The sequence below is a fragment of the Doryrhamphus excisus genome, chromosome 13 (genome assembly GCF_030265055.1).
Source record: "Doryrhamphus excisus isolate RoL2022-K1 chromosome 13, RoL_Dexc_1.0, whole genome shotgun sequence".
In the NCBI taxonomy this organism is placed as follows: Eukaryota; Metazoa; Chordata; class Actinopteri; order Syngnathiformes; family Syngnathidae; genus Doryrhamphus; species Doryrhamphus excisus.
In genome coordinates, this window is record NC_080478.1 from 3,818,230 (window position 1) to 3,837,346 (window position 19,117).

The 19,117-nt window shown below is 34.8% G+C and overlaps 1 protein-coding gene across 3 annotated transcripts; it reads right to left on the reverse strand.

The window, feature by feature from the left end:
• Nucleotides 1–865: 865 nt before the first annotated feature.
• Nucleotides 866–18,280, reverse strand: LOC131140314 (visual system homeobox 2-like). 3 transcript variants are annotated; one of them, XM_058090596.1, is made up of 8 exons: nucleotides 18,235–18,280; nucleotides 17,501–17,574; nucleotides 13,786–14,005; nucleotides 11,399–12,024; nucleotides 11,098–11,182; nucleotides 10,660–10,783; nucleotides 3,387–3,567; nucleotides 866–1,539 (listed from the first exon to the last, which is right to left on the reverse strand). In XM_058090596.1, exons 4-8 carry the CDS (start codon nucleotides 11,853–11,855, stop codon nucleotides 1,166–1,168), a joined length of 1,221 nt encoding a protein of 406 aa, XP_057946579.1. In that variant the 5' UTR covers nucleotides 11,856–12,024; nucleotides 13,786–14,005; nucleotides 17,501–17,574; nucleotides 18,235–18,280; the 3' UTR covers nucleotides 866–1,165. The 3 variants fall into 3 exon arrangements, with proteins under 3 accessions (XP_057946579.1, XP_057946580.1, XP_057946581.1); XM_058090597.1 differs by lacking the exons at nucleotides 17,501–17,574; nucleotides 18,235–18,280 and adding an exon at nucleotides 17,126–17,199; XM_058090598.1 differs by lacking the exons at nucleotides 13,786–14,005; nucleotides 17,501–17,574; nucleotides 18,235–18,280 and adding an exon at nucleotides 12,186–12,260.
• Nucleotides 18,281–19,117: the final 837 nt, after the last annotated feature.

Genomic DNA, 19,117 nt, shown 5'->3' on the forward strand with positions numbered 1-19,117 from the left:
GTTGTTTGTCTATATGTGCCCTGTGATTGGCTGGCCACTAGTCCAGGGTGTACCCGCAACTGGGATAAGCTCCAGCAATAAATGAGTACTTTTGAGTGTATAATTGTATTTAATGAGATTTAATAAGATTTATATGCTTCGGCTAGCATAACAGCTAACTACTCCATATATGTAATACTTAACTTTTCCATAAAGTTAGCGCGCATGGGTTCGATTCCACCCTCGACTATCTCTGTGTGGAGTTTGCATGTTCTCCGCCGTGCATGCGTGGGTTTTCTCCGGGTACTCCGGTTTCCTCCCACATTCCAAAAAAACATGCTAGGTTAATTAGCGACTCCAAATTGTCCATAGGTATGAATGTGAGTGTGAATGGTTGTTTGTCTATATGTGCCCTGTGATTGGCTGGCGACCCAGTCCAGGGTGTACCCCGCCTCTCGGGATTCATTCAAACGGCTTGGATAATTGTTACAAAGTCCCGTACTCGGGCGTTCAAGCGTATTTTTCGGTAAGACATTCGAACACACATGAGCAGCAGCGTTAAAGGCTGCCAACAAGTCTTTGGCCCGTAGATAAGAGCGTGGATCAGATCTGTTAAAGTCGTTTCAAATCAGGAATCCTCTGTTTGTGGCGGCTGCTTTCACTCTTTCAGTCGCCCCCCCCAACCCCCCCTCGCTGGAATTTAATCTCAAATTGAAGGCTCTCAACTGCGACGGATTATCAGAGCTAACCCAGGCATGCAAGCAAGGGGACGGGATGGGGAGGGAGGGGACTCAGACTCTTCTAATGAGGCGGAGCCAGCCGAGCATCAACAAGTATCTTATAAAAATGAGAATAATATTGTTTACTCAAATGATGGACACCAGAAAGTCATATTTAATAATAAAAGATGATTTCCATGTTACACGGTTTAAAGTGGTGGAAATGTGCTTTTGAGAATATACATCATAACACAGGACAACAATCACGTTCCGTAAAAATGGCGGCATTCAGCAATTGGATGCAGAAGTTCCTGATCCTGATTGTGGTGGAACCACCAAGAACCATTATCTTCAATGCGGATGTTTTTCGGAAGCGGATCACGTAAGGAAAAGTGCATTTGCGGCCCATCTTCTCCAGAGTCCAAAAGCAGAGCAATGAGCGGTGAGTTCAATTACAGTCCGTATTTTTACGGGTTTTGTGTCTCCTCCGCGGGACTCAGAGGAGCACTCGTCTTATCCTGCTGCTCCTCGTCCAATGAGGTGTCATGATGAACCGTTCCCAGGACTTTGGCACTGTGCTCCTGTGCTTTGGCTCTAAGGGCCGCGATGCTGTTCTCTCTCAGTTCCTCTTTAGAAATGGACGACTTGACCTTTGACCTCTGCTCCGCTCCTTCAGAATCATCAGGTCTCTGAGAGCTCGGCCGTGGCGGCTCGTCGCACTTGGCGGCAGTGGTTGGTTCCGGGGTTGCGGGGGTCTCCATAGACTTCTTGTGCATCCCTGCAAAGAGTTGCGGGTATTCAGATTTAGAATAGCGTCTGCTGACTGGTAAGCCATCTTGAACTGAAAACAGCAAGCAAAGAAGGTTCTGCTTTAGAAGGCAAGTCAAGATAATGCAGGTAGATACTTCATACATCTCCATTTCATGGACCCCGACACTTTATCATGACAAATAAACACTTGTTTCGGTTGTAAGTGTGAGTGACAGGAAGAAAAGCTCTGACTCGCTTGGGTAGAATTTGTTTGTATGTACAGCAGATTTTTTTTTTTTGTCAAAAAAAATTCTGACAAATTTCATATAATAGCCCTCCCCCCCAAAAATGTTCTTAAGACCTCCTAAATATTTTTTATTGATTTTATTTTTATTTTTTTATTGATTTTTTTTTTACAAAAAAAATTCTGACAAATTTCATATAATAGCCCCCCCCCCAAAAAAAAGTTCTTAAGACCTCCAAAATATTTTTTATTGATTTTATTTTTATTTTTTTATTGATTTTTTTTTACAAAAGAAATTCTGACAAATTTCATATAATAGCCCCCCCCCCCCAAAAAATGTTCTTAAAACCTCCTAAATATTTGTTATTGATTTTATTTTTTATTGTTTTTTTTTTTTACAAAAAAAAATCTCTGCCAAATTTCATATAATAGGGTCCCCCTAAAATGTTCTTAAGACCTACTAAATCAGGGGTCTCAAACATGCGGCCCGCGGGCCAAATGTGGCCCGCAGGACACTACTTTGAGGCCCACGCCTTGATATGAAAGTTTAATGTTAGTTTGATATGGATGCTGTATGGTATCATGTACCCAGAAAAAATTATTACGTTTGATTAATGTTCATGTTAAAGGTTAAATAACTGTTAATAGTTATCCTCCCTATCCGTGTGGAAGTGGTAATTTTTTTGGCGATTTAAGTTGAAAAGAAATAACTCGAAGGCTACCGTTTAGGTCGCTATAGCTCTCTAGTTTGCGAGTTAGCATGCGTCTCAAGACCCTGCAGTTGCGCAATATGTTGTAAATGACTGGTTGCCAGCCAGCCAATCACAGGGCACATATGGACAAACAACCATTCACACTCAAATTTGGAGTCGATAATTAATGCCAATTAACTTAACATGTTTTTGGAATGTGAGAGGAAACCGGAGTACTTGGAGAAAACCCACGCATGCACGGGTAGAACATGCAAACTCCACACAGAGATGGCCGAGGGTGGAATTGAACTCGGGTCCTAGCTGTGATGTCTGCGCGCTAACCACACTTGGTAGCAGAAATTGAGAGTTGGATGATATCGGCATATCGGTTTTTCAATATCGGACATCCCTATCCAACCACCATACACTGGATAGACTCGTATTTCACTTGCGTTTTTGTATCCTTGTTATAACAAATCACTGCAGTTGTTTGCAATTTTACTTCCTACTTTTTGTAACAAACTAAATATTAATTTATTCCGTAATGACGCCCTACAGCCGTGCAAATTCTACCAACTTTTTATGTGATGCTTGGCCGTTTCGTCGACATTGTGGGTTTTGTCGGGGATAAAACTTGCAAATATACAGAGTTCAGAGTGTAAGCAAACTGTTTGCTAGCAATGAACACAACAAAAAAAAACAGGAAATTGATTGACAGTGGTCTCAGGCCAATCAGGACAAAGAAGACAATGGGCGGATACGAATAACGAATAATACTGAGGTTAGTAACCGGACCGAAAGACGAAGTAGCTAATTTCATGCCACGTTTTGGTGCGTCAAGGTGCTATTGAGCAAACAACATGTAGAGAGACTTAGACTCGCACACACATTCGTAAATAGCAACATAAACACAAATTCATTCATGAACGTTAGAATTCCGAGTATAAACATTGCATGTTTTTTATATTTTGTATACAGTAGGAAGATGAGGAAGGTACTAACCTAGCAACCACGGAGCACAGGACTCCATGATGCCGTCCTTGGCGGACTTGAGGATGGACTCGGGCAGAGGGATGGAATGTCGCACCATGGCGCCGTAGAGGCCGTACTCCGCCATGACGGTGCTGCGACCCCAGCACTTCTCCCTCTTCCTCCACTTGGCCCTACGGTTCTGGAACCACACCTGTGATAGCAAAACAAGAAGGTCAGCCACCATAATGTTACATAATAATATATTATATTATATAATATATTGACTTCAATATGAGTGGATTTTCACCCTAGTATGGAAAAGATGGGTTGTTTTATATTCCGAGTCTAGAGATATGGACATGTAAACCATAAACTGCTGAAAGGCTATTCCTTTCAGTAATGAAAAACAGTCCTGGAAAGAAAAAAGAGTATTGTCTTATATTCAGAGTCGTCTTATATTTTGGTCAAAATGGTATATTATAGGATATTTTTATTTTCTACCTTGTTTTTTTCAATTGTGTTTTTGATATCATCTTAAAAAACATTTGTCCAAATACAGATCTTGAAGCAAAAAGGTTGTCTTATATTCGGGGCCATCTTATATTGGGTCCAATATGGTACATATTGACTTTCTATCTTGTTCCTTTCAATATATCTTGAAAAACATTCGTCCAAAAAACACATCTTGGAAAAAAAAGGGGATTGTCTTATATTCAGAGCCGTCTTATATTTTGGTCAAAATGGTATTTTACTTTCTACCTTGTTTTTTTCAATTGTGTTTTTGATATCATCTTAAAAAACATTTGTCCAAATACAGATCTTGAAGCAAATAGGTTGTCTTATATTCGGGGCCATCTTATATCGGGGTCAATATGCAACATATTGACTTTCTACCTTGTTCCTTTCAATTATATATTGAAAAACATTCATCCAAAAAACACATCTTGGGAAAAAAGGGGATTGTCTTATATTCAGAGCCGTCTTATATTTTGGTCAAAACAATATAATCATAAGATATTTTTGCTTTCTACCTTGTTCTGTTCAATTGTCTTTTTGATGTTGTTTTAAAAAAACATTTGTCCAAATACAGATCTTGAAGCAAACAAGTTGTCTTATATCTTAAACAGGTTGTCTTATATTCAGGGTCATCTTATATCGGGTTCAATATGCTACATATTTCTACCTTGAAAATGGTCGTCCAAAATTCGTCCAAAAAACATATCTTGGAAAAAAAGGGGATTGTCTTATATTCAGAGCCGTCTTATATTTTGGTCAAAACGGTATTTTACTTTCTACCTTGTTTTTTTTCCAATTGTTTTTTTGATATTATCTTAAAAAACATTTTTCCAAATACAGATCTTGAAGCAAAAAGGTTGTCTTATATTCGGGGCCATCTTATATCGGGTCCAATATGGTACATATTTACTTTCTACCTTGTTTCTTTCAATTATATCTTGAAAAACTTTCATCCAAAAAACACATCTTGGGAAAAAAAGGGGATTGTCTTATATTCAGAGCCGTCTTATATTTTGGTCAAAATGGTATATTATAGGATATTTTGACTTTCTACCTTGTTCTTTTCAATTGTCTTTTTGATGTTGTCTTAAAAAAACATTTGTCCAAATACAGATCTTGGAGCAGACAAGTTGTCTTATATCTTAAACAGGTTGTCTTATATTCAGGGCCATCTTATATCGGGGCCAATATGCAACATATTGACTTTCTACCTTGTTGCTTTCAATAATATCTTGAAAAACATTCATCCAAAAAACACATCTTGGAAAAAAAAGGGGATTGTCTTATATTCAGAGCCGTCTTATATTTTGGTCAAAACTGTATTTTACTTTCTACCTTGTTTTTTTCAATTGTGTTTTTGATATCATCTTAAAAATATTTGTCCAAATACAGATCTTGAAGCAAACAGGTTGTCTTATATTCGGGGTCATCTTATACCAGGTCCAATATGGTACATATTTACTTTCTACCTTGTTTCTTTCAATTATATATTGAAAAACTTTCATCCAAAAAACATATCTTGGGAAAAAAAGGGGATTGTCTTATATTCAGAGCCGTCTTATATTTTGGTCAAAACAATATAATCATAAGATATTTTTGCTTTCTACCTTGTTCTGTTCAATTGTCTTTTTGATGTTGTTTTAAAAAACATTTGTCCAAATACAGATCTTGAAGCAAACAAGTTGTCTTATATCTTAAACAGGTTGTCTTATATTCAGGGCCATCTTAAATCGGGGTCAATATGCAACATATTGACTTTCTACCTTGTTGCTTTCAATAATATCTTGAAAAATATTCATCCAAAAAACACATCTTGGAAAAAAAAGGGATTGTCTTATATTCAGAGCCGTCTTATATTTTGGTCAAAACGGTATTTTACTTTCTACCTTGTTTTTTTCATTTGTGTTTTTGATATCATCTTTAAAAAACATTTGTCCAAATACAGATCTTGAAGCAAATAGGTTGTCTTATATTCAGAGCTGTCTTATATTTTGGTCAAAACAATATAATCATAAGATATTTTTGCTTTCTACCTTGTTCTTTTCAATTGTCTTTTTGATGTTGTTTTAAAAAACATTTGTCCAAATACAGATCTTGAAGCAAACAAGTTGTCTTATATCTTAAACAGGTTGTCTTATATTCAGGGTCATCTTATATCGGGGTCAATATGCAACATATTGACTTTCTACCTTGAAAATGGTCGTCCAAAATTCGTCCAAAAAACATATCTTGAAAAAAAAGGGGATTGTCTTATATTCAGAGCCGTCTTATATTTTGGTCAAAACGGTATTTTACTTTCTACCTTGTTTTTTTTCAATTGTGTTTTTGATATCATCTTAAAAAAACATTTGTCCAAATACAGATCTTGAAGCAAATAGGTTGTCTTATATTCAGGGCCATCTTATACCAGGTCCAATATGGTACATATTTACTTTCTACCTTGTTTCTTTCAATTATATATTGAAAAACTTTCATCCAAAAAACACATCTTGGGAAAAAAGAGGATTGTCTTATATTCAGAGCCGTCTTATATTAGTGTCAATAGGGTACATAATGTCGGACATTTTGGCTTTCTACCTTGTTTCTTTCAATATTGGCTTAGAGGTGTTGTCTTATATTGGGTGCAATGGGGGTAATTTAACGCTTATCAATGTTTAACTCAATGATGGACATATGGACATATTGGCAACATTATGCAAATTAGGTGTTATATTTTCATGTATTTCCGCGTATTAAAGTTAGTAGTTTAGAGTGATTTTTATTATGGTCCATTGATTTTCGGTGAAGGTCCAGCCTGTGATGATACAGTAGATGCCATTCATCATCAAATCATCAAAAACATCATATTTCCAAGCTTGTTATTATTATTATTTTTTTAATTCCTGATCATTTTAACGACAGCTTTTATGATAAGAGATTGCTTCTTGTGGCCGTCAAAGGCAGCGGAAGCTGCAAGGAGGAGGCGACCCTGGGGCACCCCGAGCCTGATTGAAAAATAAGTTAATTTCAACCCCAATCGATGGCGGCCAGGCGGGCAAATATCACGGGAAATTAAACTAGCGGGACTCGGGGGAGCGAGGCTATTGACCCACGCTAATAAATTCAATGTAGTTATTTCATTTGAGCTCCAATGTGTCCGCAGCAGCCTCTCACAGTCTCATTTAACTAATTACACTCAATGAGGGACAATTGGGTGTTCATTTTTATTTAGCAGTGGAGACGAGCAGGCCTGCAGCGGCTCTTATTTATTTCTTCATTTCCATGTATTATTTATTGGGGATGTGTTGGGGGGGGGGGCCTTAATGAGAACGAGATTAAAAGGCGGCCCCCGGCAGATGGATGGTGCAGGTCACACAGCAATCTTCTCCTGCCTTGATATAGCTTGATTAGGTCGTTAGTGTCTCCTTCCTTCCACTTAACAAATTGTTGCACTTCCAAGTCAACCTGATGAGGAATGATGTGTCCCGGGCCAAGAAAGAAGGGGTGACCAAGTGTCCTGTTTTTCCAGGACATGTCCTCGTCAGGGGCGGGACTAGGTTCTGAGGACAGGGGGGTGGCTTAGCCCCCTGGAGATGCACAGGATATGAATGAATGTAGTAGACATTAAAAAAAAACAACCAAAAAATCGGACTATAATTTTCCCAATTTTGGACAATTTAGTAGAGATACTCAATTTTAGGCCACCATTAAATGTACACAAGTACACACAATGTACACTGCAAAACCGCTGCTCAAGCTCTGCAACCATTCTGTCCAGTGGACAGTCATCAATTATATAATAATCATTATTATATTATTAATTACTACTATTATTATTACTATCATCATTATTATTCTTCTGATTACTATTGTTACTACTACTAGTAGTAGGTTAGTATAAGCTTGCTTATTGGCCTGCTTATTAGCCTGCTTTTGTCCTAGTCCTAGTATATGAAATTTGTCAAAGATTTTTTTTGTAAAAAAAAAAAAAAGAAAATAAATAAATTAAAAAAAAAACAATAAATAAATAGATAGATAAATAAATAAATAAATATATATATATATATATATATATATATATATATATATATATATATATATATATATATATATATATATATATATATATATATATATATATATATATATATATATATATATATATATAATTATTTTGGAGGTCTTAAGAACATTTTAGGGGGACCGTATTATATGAAATTTGTCAGAGATTTTTTTTTGGTAAAAAAAATCAATAAAAATATACAATTATTTAGGAGATCTTAAGAACATTTTAGGGGGGGCCCTATTATATGAAATTTGTCAGAATTTCTTTTTGTAAAAAAAAAAGCAATAAAAAATATACAATTATTTAGGAGCTCTTAAGAACATTTTAGGGGGGACCCTATTATCTGAAATTTTTCAGAGATTTTTTTGTAAAAAAAAATCTATAAAAAATATCAAATTATTTAGGGGGGCTTAAGAACATTTTCGGGGGACTCTATTATATGAAATTTGACAGAGATTTTTTTTAATCAATAAAAAAAATAAAAATAAAATCAATAAAAAATATACAATTATTTAGGAGGTCTAAGAAAATTTTAGGGGGGGCTATTATATGAAATTTGTCAGAGATTTTTTGTAAGAAAGAAATCAATAAAAAATATCAAATTATTTAGGAGGTCTTAAGAACATTTTGGGGGGGGCTATTATATGAAATTTGTCAGAGATTTTTTTGTAAAAAAAAAATCAATAAAAAAATATCAAATTATTTAGGGGGGCTTAAGAACATTTTAGGGGGACCCTATTATATGAAATTTGTCAGAAATTTTTTTAGTAAAAAAAAATCTATAAAAAAATAAAAAGAAAATCAATAAAAAAATATATACAATTATTTAGGAGGTCTTAAGAACATTTTAGGGGGGACCCTATTATATGAAATTTGTCAGAGATTTTTTTGTAAAAAAATCAATAAAAAAATAAAAAGAAAATCAATAAAAAATATACAATTATTTAGGAGGTCTTAAGAAAATTTTTTTGGGGGGGGCTATTATATGAAATTTTTGTAAAAAAAAAAAATCAATAAAAATATCAAATTATTTAGGGGGGGCTTAAGAACATTTTAGGGGGATCTGAAGGCCCCCTAAAATAGGCCTAATGACACCACTGGTCTTCGTCCTGTTTTGTTAATTGTTATTAAATATGGTAGGCTGCCATGTGGGTTGCTTTTGGCCGCAAAAAGCCAAAGAACAAGCAAAACTTGTTAAGTTAGTCCTTTGCATTCCTACAAGCATTCCTGTTTTTGGAAACATTGCTGTGCCAGTTTCTACTTTTGGAATATGAAACTTTGGTTCAAGAATCATTTGAGTATTTCATTGTTGGTTTTGGTTCATCAAAATATGGTCACTCTATTGATACACTTTTATACATTTTGGATATGAAAGATGGTCAGTGTGGGCTTAGCTATCGGAAAATAACATCCACATATTAGCTTTGTGTTATAGGTGCAAATTAGTGTAATTAATATCTAATAATCCATATCATTTATCATGAATTAATTATATTTATACAATAAAAAATGCAGCGGATTTAGAGTGTATCAAAATATGGTGGATCATGATTCAGCATTCACACTCACTGATATTGGTTTAAAAAAAAACTAAAGTTATGTTTATTTGGTTTTCTACCAAAATACACCCAAAACCCTAACTGGGTGATTATTTTTAATACATGATAATATGTAGCACTTTGTTTGACGGTCCTTAAACGCACCAAAACTGTCACTGTAACATCCATCATTCGATACAGTTGAATAATAGTCATTGATTGGACAATGCTAACATCAAGCTAGCCCATTAGCTGGTGGTACCAGAAAGTAACCCCCCCCCCCCACACACACACACACTTTATATTTCCATTGGCTTTAGAACAGGGGTGGGCAAACTTTTTGACTCGATTTGACTCGCATTGATATGACAAAATTAAGGGGGGGGGGGGGGGGGGGCAGACTATATATTTTACATGTAACAGTCCACCTGGTATTATTGTATCTGTAAAATTGTCATGCAATCTGCTATTATTATTTATTATTTTATATTTATATTTAAATATTTTAAAAATAATAAAATATTATAATAATTACAATAAAATTAAAATAATAATTATTATATTATTATGTAAAATATGCAAATATAACAATAATATTATATATAATTAATATAATAATTATAATAATCACAATAGTTCTAATAATTATTATAATAATCTAATAATAATAATAATTATTATTATTATTATGTGCTTGTGTCCCTTTTTTCAGGAGCACTTTGTAAACAACAGACCATGTCAAAAAACGAAATTGATAAAACCATCAAAAGGTTGGCTCAGGCCATGATGCCAGGTTGTATGTTGAGTTTAAATTAAATACTTTGGAAAGATTGGACGGGCCGTATTCAAACACTTGGCGGGGCGGATGTGGCCCCCGGGCCGTAGTTTGCCCACCCCTGCTTTAGAACATTAGATTATTTGTAGTTATGCTGGCACTATTTTGCATATTTAAATATTGCAAGAAATGCTATTTTTTTATTGAAAAATAATAATAATTATCATTGCATGTAGCAGGGGGGTTGAAATTTGTATTGTTATTGTATTGAAATTTAAATTCTCCAACTTTTGTGTTTGAATTTCAGTCCTCATAAAACCACATTTAATTCATATTTATATTATTTATAGAAGTAAAATATTAAGAATGACTTCATGATGTGCTAATACAGTATTTTTTTTATTATTATTATTATTTTTAGTGTCTCACCTGTATTCTGTCTTCAGGTAATTCTGTTTTCATGGCCAACATCTCCCTTGCGTACACATCCGGATAATGGGCCTCGTTGAAGGCCTTCTCCAGCTCCTCCAGTTGATAGGATGTGAATATGGTTCTATATTGAACAATTTCACCAAGAATAAAAATTTAAAAAAAAAGCACGTGGAAGGGTATTAAAAATGGAGTTGAACAAGAATGTCATTAAAATCATAAAATTGCCCAAAAATCTGATTTCTAAATGAAATAAAACCTAATGAGATAACATTTACTATAAAATTAACACATGTTATTATAGTAAACTGGATTTAACATTTTATTTTATCAAATTTATCAAGGTCAAATATGAGAGTCGGGGTCATTTCTACTTTATGAAATACATCATTTTTTTAATATGATGATGAATAACTAATATTCAAAATAAACGCTGACCTGTGACGTCTTTTCTTCCGTTTCTTGCTTTGACTTATTGAAGACTTGGACAGTTTTCTTTCACTGGAAGACAAATCCTCAGAGTCTGGATGAGAAAAAAAATATTAAAATATATTTTTTTTGTTGAAAAATATTTGTTTTTTTAATTATGATGATGGTGCATTTACAAAACAAATACCCTATTAATAATAATAATCATGCATTAATGTTATATTTCATAGTTTAAATGAAGGCAAAACAGGCTAATTAAGATTAATTAAGATAATTAAGAATTTAAATTAAAAAAAAAATATACACGGACCGGAGCTTGCAGACTGGCTGGCGTCCATCCGCCCGGATGAGGTGGTGTTATGCGGCTGCAAGTGAACATCCTGCGGGTCCAGCACCCGCTCCAAAAACGCAGGCTGGCGGTAAAACGCTGGAATTCCACCGGGGCCGATTAATCCCATCCCGACACCCAAGCCGGCGGGGCCGAGCATGGACCTCGCGGCGATGAGATGCGCCCCGGCCGGCAAGGAGTTGAAGGTGGTCCTCGGCGCCGCGGAGGGCTCCTTGTTGTTGAGCCCCAGGATCTCCTGGATGCCGAAGCCCGTGCACCTGCCGGGCGGGTGGGTGGAAGTGGTTTTGGCCTGCTGGTGCTGGTGGTGGTGGTGGTTGATGACGATGGTGCTGTTATTCCCTCCGTTCGATCCCAGAGGACTTGTTCTCTCCGCTGGGTTTAAACTTCCCGACATGACTGTGCCTTGTTTGCCCGTCATGGTGAGTTGAATTCGGGGAGGTTTTGAGTGGGTTCTAGCAGACTGATCCCGGGTGCATGGTGGTGCACAAGTGCATGGGCGTCTTCAGCAAATGGTCCCTTTATCCAACAGGTTCGTCCCAACAAGAGGCAGGGCCCAGCAGCCAATCAGCAGCGAGGATTCAGGATTCCTGTGGATCATGGATGCATTAGACAGACCCCCTCACTTTCATATCTGCGTGTATTTTATAACAAACACATAAACAATAAAAAAAAAATAAACTGGTGCATCAGAAATATGTCACACGTCGTGCACAAATCCACATTAAAAATAAATTTATTAAATTCTCACCTTTAAAAGTCTTCCCAATCTGAGCTCAACCGATGCATAAATCATCTCGGGATTAAAAAAATGGCCGGGAAAAAGCCGTCAAATCAAAGGCAATCCACCAAATAGGACAGGTGGACGACGTGGAGTCACGCATGGTGTGGGCTGCGGCGTGGGGGCCGTGCGGCGTGTTAATCCCACAGCAACAGATTAAAGGGCATGGGAGCCCTCCACGGAGAGGAAATGATAAAACACAGAAAAAAGGCTGGAAAATAGCCAAGTCACATTCATCTGCTGTGGAAATAATAATCATCATTTTTAAACATATTATTCTATATAATTCAATAATTATTAATAATAATTATATAATATCTATATATATATATATATATATATAATATACTACACATAATATAAATAATGTATAATAATATATATATAATAAATATAATATATAATTAGCTGGGATAGGCTCCAGCACCCCACTCGTGAGGATAAGAGGTAGAAAATGAATGAAAGAATGAATATAATTATTAATAATTATATGATATATATAATACATAATAAATATAATATACATAATAATAAATATAATATAATATATATATAATATAATATATTATATAATTAGCTGGGATAGGCTCCAGCACCCCACTCGTGAGGATAAGAGGTAGAAAATGAATGAAAGAATGAATATAATTATGAATAATAATTATATAATATATATAATACATAAATATCATATAAATACTAATAAATATAATGTATGTAATATATTATATAATTAGCTGGGATAGGCTCCAGCACCCCACTCGTGAGGATAAGAGGTAGAAAATGAATGAAAGAATGAGTATAATTATTAATAATAATAATACTCTAACCATATAATTATTAATAATAATTATATTATATAATACATAATAAATATAATATAAATAATAATAAATATAATATAATAATATATAATAAATACATTATATAATTAGCTGGGATAGGCTCCAGCACCCCCGCGACCCTCGTGAGGAAAAGCGGTAGAAAATGAATAAATGAATGAATAATACTCTAACCATATAATTATTAATAATAATTATATAATATATAATACATAAATATAATATGAATAATAATAAATATAATATAATAATATATATAATACATATAATATATTATATAATTAGCTGGGATAGGCTCCAGCACCCCCGCGACCCTCGTGAGGATAAGAGGTAGAAAATGAATGAAAGAATGAATATAATTATTATTATTAATAATTATTATATAATATATATAATAAATAATAAATATAATATAAATAATATATAATAATAATATATAATATGAATGATATATAATAATATATATAATAATAATAATACTCCAACCATAAAAAAAACAATCAAAAGCCTTCTGGTTGACTTCTAGGTCTTAAAAACCATTTATTGTTGTTGGCCAGGGAGGTCCAAAGTCTGGCCCCGCGGGCTATTTGTGGTCCACATGTTTTTTTTTTTATTGGCCCGCGGCTTAAAAAAAAAAGTTAAAGGCAAAATATGTCGACTTTTGTGTCAGCTTAAGGATGAACATTCGCCAATTAAACATGACCAAATTACCAATTAACATTACCACTGACCTTACTTGCTCCTCCAACACGTCACGGCATCCTTTGCAACATCTCACAGGGAAAGAGGACACAAACCAACACAAGCCACAACTGAACAGAATCACAGCATGAAGTTGAAGAAGCACGTCCGCTGATCCGCTCGGAAAACTTCTAATTCACATCAAACATGTTGGAAATGAGGCGCCGAGTCGGAGGCAGGAACATATTGCAGCTCCAATTAGTGCTTGGCCTGTTGAAAGTAATTAGGGCCTATTTAGTGGAAATTCTATTAATGAAGAAATCAATGTTATTAGGATATGCTAATGACACATCAGCCTGTTGGGATCAAGCCATTCATTAACATGGAAAGAAGAGGGTGGGGGTAGGGGGTAAGGGGTGGGGGGCGGCTGAATGGCCTGTCAGTTGCTGGCAATTTAGGGCCTCCCTTTCTGCCTCCATGAGTAGAATCTATATAGAATAGGTGTCTCAAAATCGCGGCCCGCGGGCCAAATGTGGCCCGCAGGACACTAGTTTGAGGCCCCCGCCTTGATATGAAAGTTTAATGTTATTTTGATATGGATGCTGTATGGTATCATGTACCCAGAAAAAAAATATTACGTTTTAATTAATGTTCATGTTAAAGGTTAAATAACTGTTAATAGTTATCCTCCCTATCCGTGTGGAAGTGGTAAGTTTTTGGTGATTTAAGTTTAAAGGAAAGGAAGGACTTGCCCCAAAGGTGGCGTTTTCTTTATCCTCAGTGCCATGCCATGTCTCTCTACTGTAGGGGTCGCAAACATGCGGCCTGCGGGCCAAATGTGGCCCACAGGACACTAGTTTGAGGCCCCCGCCTTGATATGAAAGTTTAATGTTAGTGCGGCCCCGTGCAAGTTTGATACGGATGCTGTATGGTATCATGTACCCATAAAAAATTATTACGTTTTAATTAATGTTCATGTTCAAGGTTAAATAACTGTTAATAGTTATCCTCCCTATCCGTGTGGAAGTGGTAAGTTTTTGGCGATTTAAGTTTAAAGGAAATAACTTGAAGGCTACCGTTTAGGTCGCTAGCGCTCTTGTTAGCGAGTTAGCATGTGTCTCAAGACCCTGCAGTTGCGCAATATGTTGTAAATAAAAAGAGTATAAATGTGACTATAGTCGTGTTTTGTCATGTCTACAGGGCTCTAATAATGCTTTAATTTTAATCTGAAAAAATAATTTGTCTACCCACCAACTATATGTGGTTTCTTAAGTTTTTATTATTTGCTGTTTTATTATTATTATTATATTTATTTATTACTGATTGATGGTTTTCTTTATTCTTGATTTGTTTATTTATTTTTTTATAAAAATGAAGATATTTGAGAACAGTGGAATGTTTTATCAGAGCTTTTATTGTGGAAAATCGGAACCAAAGCACTGAAAAAGTTTGGATATTTTTCTGTTTTTAATAAATGCGTTGGTTTTTTTTGTTTTTTTTTGGAAAACCTGATGCGGTCCAGCCTTGCCCAGACCCTAGCTCCAGTGGCCCCCAAGTAAATTGAGTTTAAGACCCCTGATATAGAAGCTTCCTGTTAAGTTTGTTGATGTAGCAACACTTCTCTCTCTCTTTGCTGTGTATGGCTTTTTTAATAATCCTGAGCGAGCATGGCAGCGAGCCTGATTTGCATGCAGAGGAGAGACGCCGCCCTAATAAGGCTCCAGATTAGACGAAGATTTAGCTGTTGGTGTATACGTACGTACATAGTAGGTGGCCATCGAAGAGCATTGCAGATTAAAAAGTGAACAGCTGGTCTGGACTTTTTTTTTTTTTTCTTGTGTTCATCCAGCTACTTCCTGATGTTGCACACAAACGAAGATGTCCGACTATAGGAAGAGCAAAGATACAAGGTCAGGGGTGGGCAAACTACGGCCCGGGGGCCACATCCGGCCCGCCAAGTGTTTGAATACGGCCCGCCCAATCTTCCCAAAGTATTTCATTTAAACTCAACATACAACCTGGCATCATGGCCTGAGCCAACCTTTTGATGGTTTTATCAATTTTATCAATTTTTTGACATGGTCTGTTGTTTACAAAGTGCTCCTGAAAAAAGGGACACAAGCACATACTAATAATAATAATTATAATAATAATAATAATAATTATTATTATTATATTATTATTATATTATAATTATTATTATTATAATAATAATATAAAATTATTATTATTATTATTATGGGGGGGGCAGACTATATATTTTACACGTAACAGTCCACCTGGTATCATTGTATCTGTAAAATTGTCATGCAATCTGCTATTATTATTTATTATTTTATATTTAAATATTTTAAAAATAATAAAATATAATAATTACAATAAAATTAAAATAATAATAATTATATTATTATTATGTAAAATATGCAAATATAACAATAATATTATATATAATATAATAATTAGCATTAATATAATAATAATAATAATAAATTATAGTAATAATTATAATAATCATAATAGTTCTAAGAACTATTATAATAATCTAATAATAATAATAATAATAATATTTATTATATTATAATAATAATAATTATTATTATAATAATTCTAATAATAAATTTTGTCATATCAATGCGGCCCGCGAGTCCAAAAGTTTGCCCACCCCTGTACAAGGTGGTTATAGCAACTTGATGACACCATCGACCATATAGTAGTATAGTCCACAAAAAAGTTTCTGCAAGACCTGGCTCTACCACAATTAATGTCATGTTTAGTATAGCAGTCCATAGACATTGCTTAATTAGGCGAGGACTTGATTAATTTGCACTAATTGACAGCTAATTTAAAGACCGGGGGGCACATTGGATTGACATTTTGTTGGGGCTCAGAGGGTAGGCGAGGTCACGGCATGAACCGACCCCCTTCTCTTCCTCCTCCTCCTCACATCAGGAGGACAAATCTGCAGACGCTGACCCCCGCTTTCTGGAGACCAAACATGTGTTGACAGGCAGGCGGCCATATTGATGATGTCTGTTTGATTACCATGTCAACACTAGTGATCGATGTTGAACCGTCAGCGTCAACAAGTGTCTGAGGCCAAGTGACGAGGTCAATTTGTGAATGGATTTTATAGCAACTTTACTAAATTGAGTATTTAAAAAAAAAAGGTTTTGTTTGGGTCTGTGGGATGATGTATGATTAGAGAGGGATCTGGTCAAGTTGGAACATAAATGTAATAATAATAATAATAAAATAAATAAAAAAATATACTAAAAAATATAAATAATAATATAAACAAATAATAATAATAAATAAATTTAAAAAAATAATAATAAATTTTAAAAAATTTAATAAACTGGCTATTAAAACTACCTTGCACATAACTCTCACCTTAAAGTAACAGTATCCTGTTTAGGGACCAGCGAAGCGGGAGTCTATCCCAGTTGACTTGTGCGGAAGACAGGCTGTAACAAATGCGATTTTTTTGTGAATGGATTTTATAGCAACTTTACTAAATTGAGTATAAAAAAAAAGGTTTTGTTTGGGTCTGTGGGACGATGTATGATTAGAGAGTGATCTGGTCAAGTTGGAACATAAATGTAATAATAATAATAATAATAATAATAATAAAATAATTAAATATATAATAAAACATATAAATAATAATAAACAAATAATAATAATTAATAAATAAAATAAATAATAATGATAAATAAAAAAATTAAATAAACCGGCTATTAAAACTACCTTGCACATAACTCTCACCTTAAAGTAACAGTATCCTGTTTAGGGACCAGCGAAGCGGGAGTCTATCCCAGTTGACTTGTGCGGAAGACAGGCTGTAACAAATAAGATTTTTTTGGGAATGGATTTTATAGGATTTTTGAGTATTAAAAAAAAAAAGGTTTTGTTTGGGTCCGTGGTATGATTAGAGAGATTAGAGAGTGATCTGGTCAAGTTGGAACATAAATGTAATAATAATAATAATAATAATAAAATAAATAAATATGTAATGAAAATATAAATAATAATAATAAATAATAATAAACAAATAATAATAAAAAATAAATAAATAAATAATAATAAATAAAAAAATTAAATAAACTGCCTATTAAAACTACCTTGCACATAACTCTCACCTTAAAGTAACAGTATCCTGTTTAGGGACCAGCGAAGCGGGAGTCTATCCCAGTTGACTTGTGCGGAAGAAAGGCTGTAACAAATAAGATTTTTTTGGGAATGGATTTTATAGGATTTTTGAGTATTAAAAAAAAAGGTTTTGTTTGGGTCCGTGGTATGATTAGAGAGATTAGAGAGTGATCTGGTTGGAACATAAATGTAATAATAATAATAATAATAAAATAAATATGTAATGAAAATATAAATAATAATAATAAATAATAATAAACAAATAATAATAATAAAATAATAAATAAATAATAATAAATTAAAAAATTAAATAAACTGCCTATTAAAACTACCTTGCACATAACTCTCACCTTAAAGTAACAGTATACTCTTTAGGGATCAGCGAAGCGGGAGTCTATCCCAGTCGACTTGTGCGGAAGACAGGCTGTAACAAATAAGAACCCATGACAAGTCAACAATTCCAGCATCCTCACCCCTGGGATATAAACTACACCTGCACACAACATGCTATAAAATGAGCTATTCCGGAATATACTCCAGGCTATAAAAGCCATAGCATTACTTTAACCCCCCCTGGCCTGCTCCACAGCATCTCTCCGTGGTCAGAAAATTGTACAAATGATCCATGCAGTTCAGACGGTGACCCGGGTCGGTGTGGGAGGTGAAGTCACCGAAGCAGAGACGGACGGCCTCTGTTCATGTGCATTGGAAAGACATTTTTTTTGGGGGGGGGGGGGGGGGGGGGGGGGTTATTAGAGGTCCGGGAAAAAGTGTAACTTGTTGGCAGCGAGCGGTCAAAGACCGAGCGACATCTCCAGCCGAGAACAGTCAGAGGCGTTGTCTTACCTAATTATGGCCGACAAACTTCTTTTTGTTTCCCATCGGGCATGCCTGTCTGCTTCTCTTTTTGTCTGACCGCTTGCTCCGACGACGCTGAAGTGTGCTAATTAGAAAAGAAATACTCCTAGTAATTATGTCAACTCTGATTAAAGGTGATGACAATGAGCAATATTATTTTTACGCAATGTTTTGTGTATTAGGGACCCCTTGCTTCCAAAGCTCATTAATAGAAAAGTATTGCACTGGTCGTCACTTGGTGCAGCGCCACAAGTTATTGCCCTCATTTAACATTTACTTTCAAACTTAGCTTCTCTGGAAGTTTAATAACTTGTAAGTCATCGTTTCGTTTAGAAAATTTATTATCGCAAAACAGTGTTAAAATGGAAATGAACA

Excerpts from the sequence above, each read along its gene's own strand:
- LOC131140314 (XM_058090596.1), bottom strand. The coding sequence starts at position 11,855 with ATGACGGGCAAACAAGGCACAGTCATGTCGGGAAGTTTAAACCCAGCG. Across the intron at positions 11,183-11,398 it reads CAGCCAGTCTGCAAGCTCCG|ACTCTGAGGATTTGTCTTCC; the intron begins GTCCGTGTATAT and ends TTTCTCATCCAG. Across the intron at positions 1,540-3,386 it reads CTGTGCTCCGTGGTTGCTAG|TTCAAGATGGCTTACCAGTC; the intron begins GTTAGTACCTTC and ends TGCTGTTTTCAG.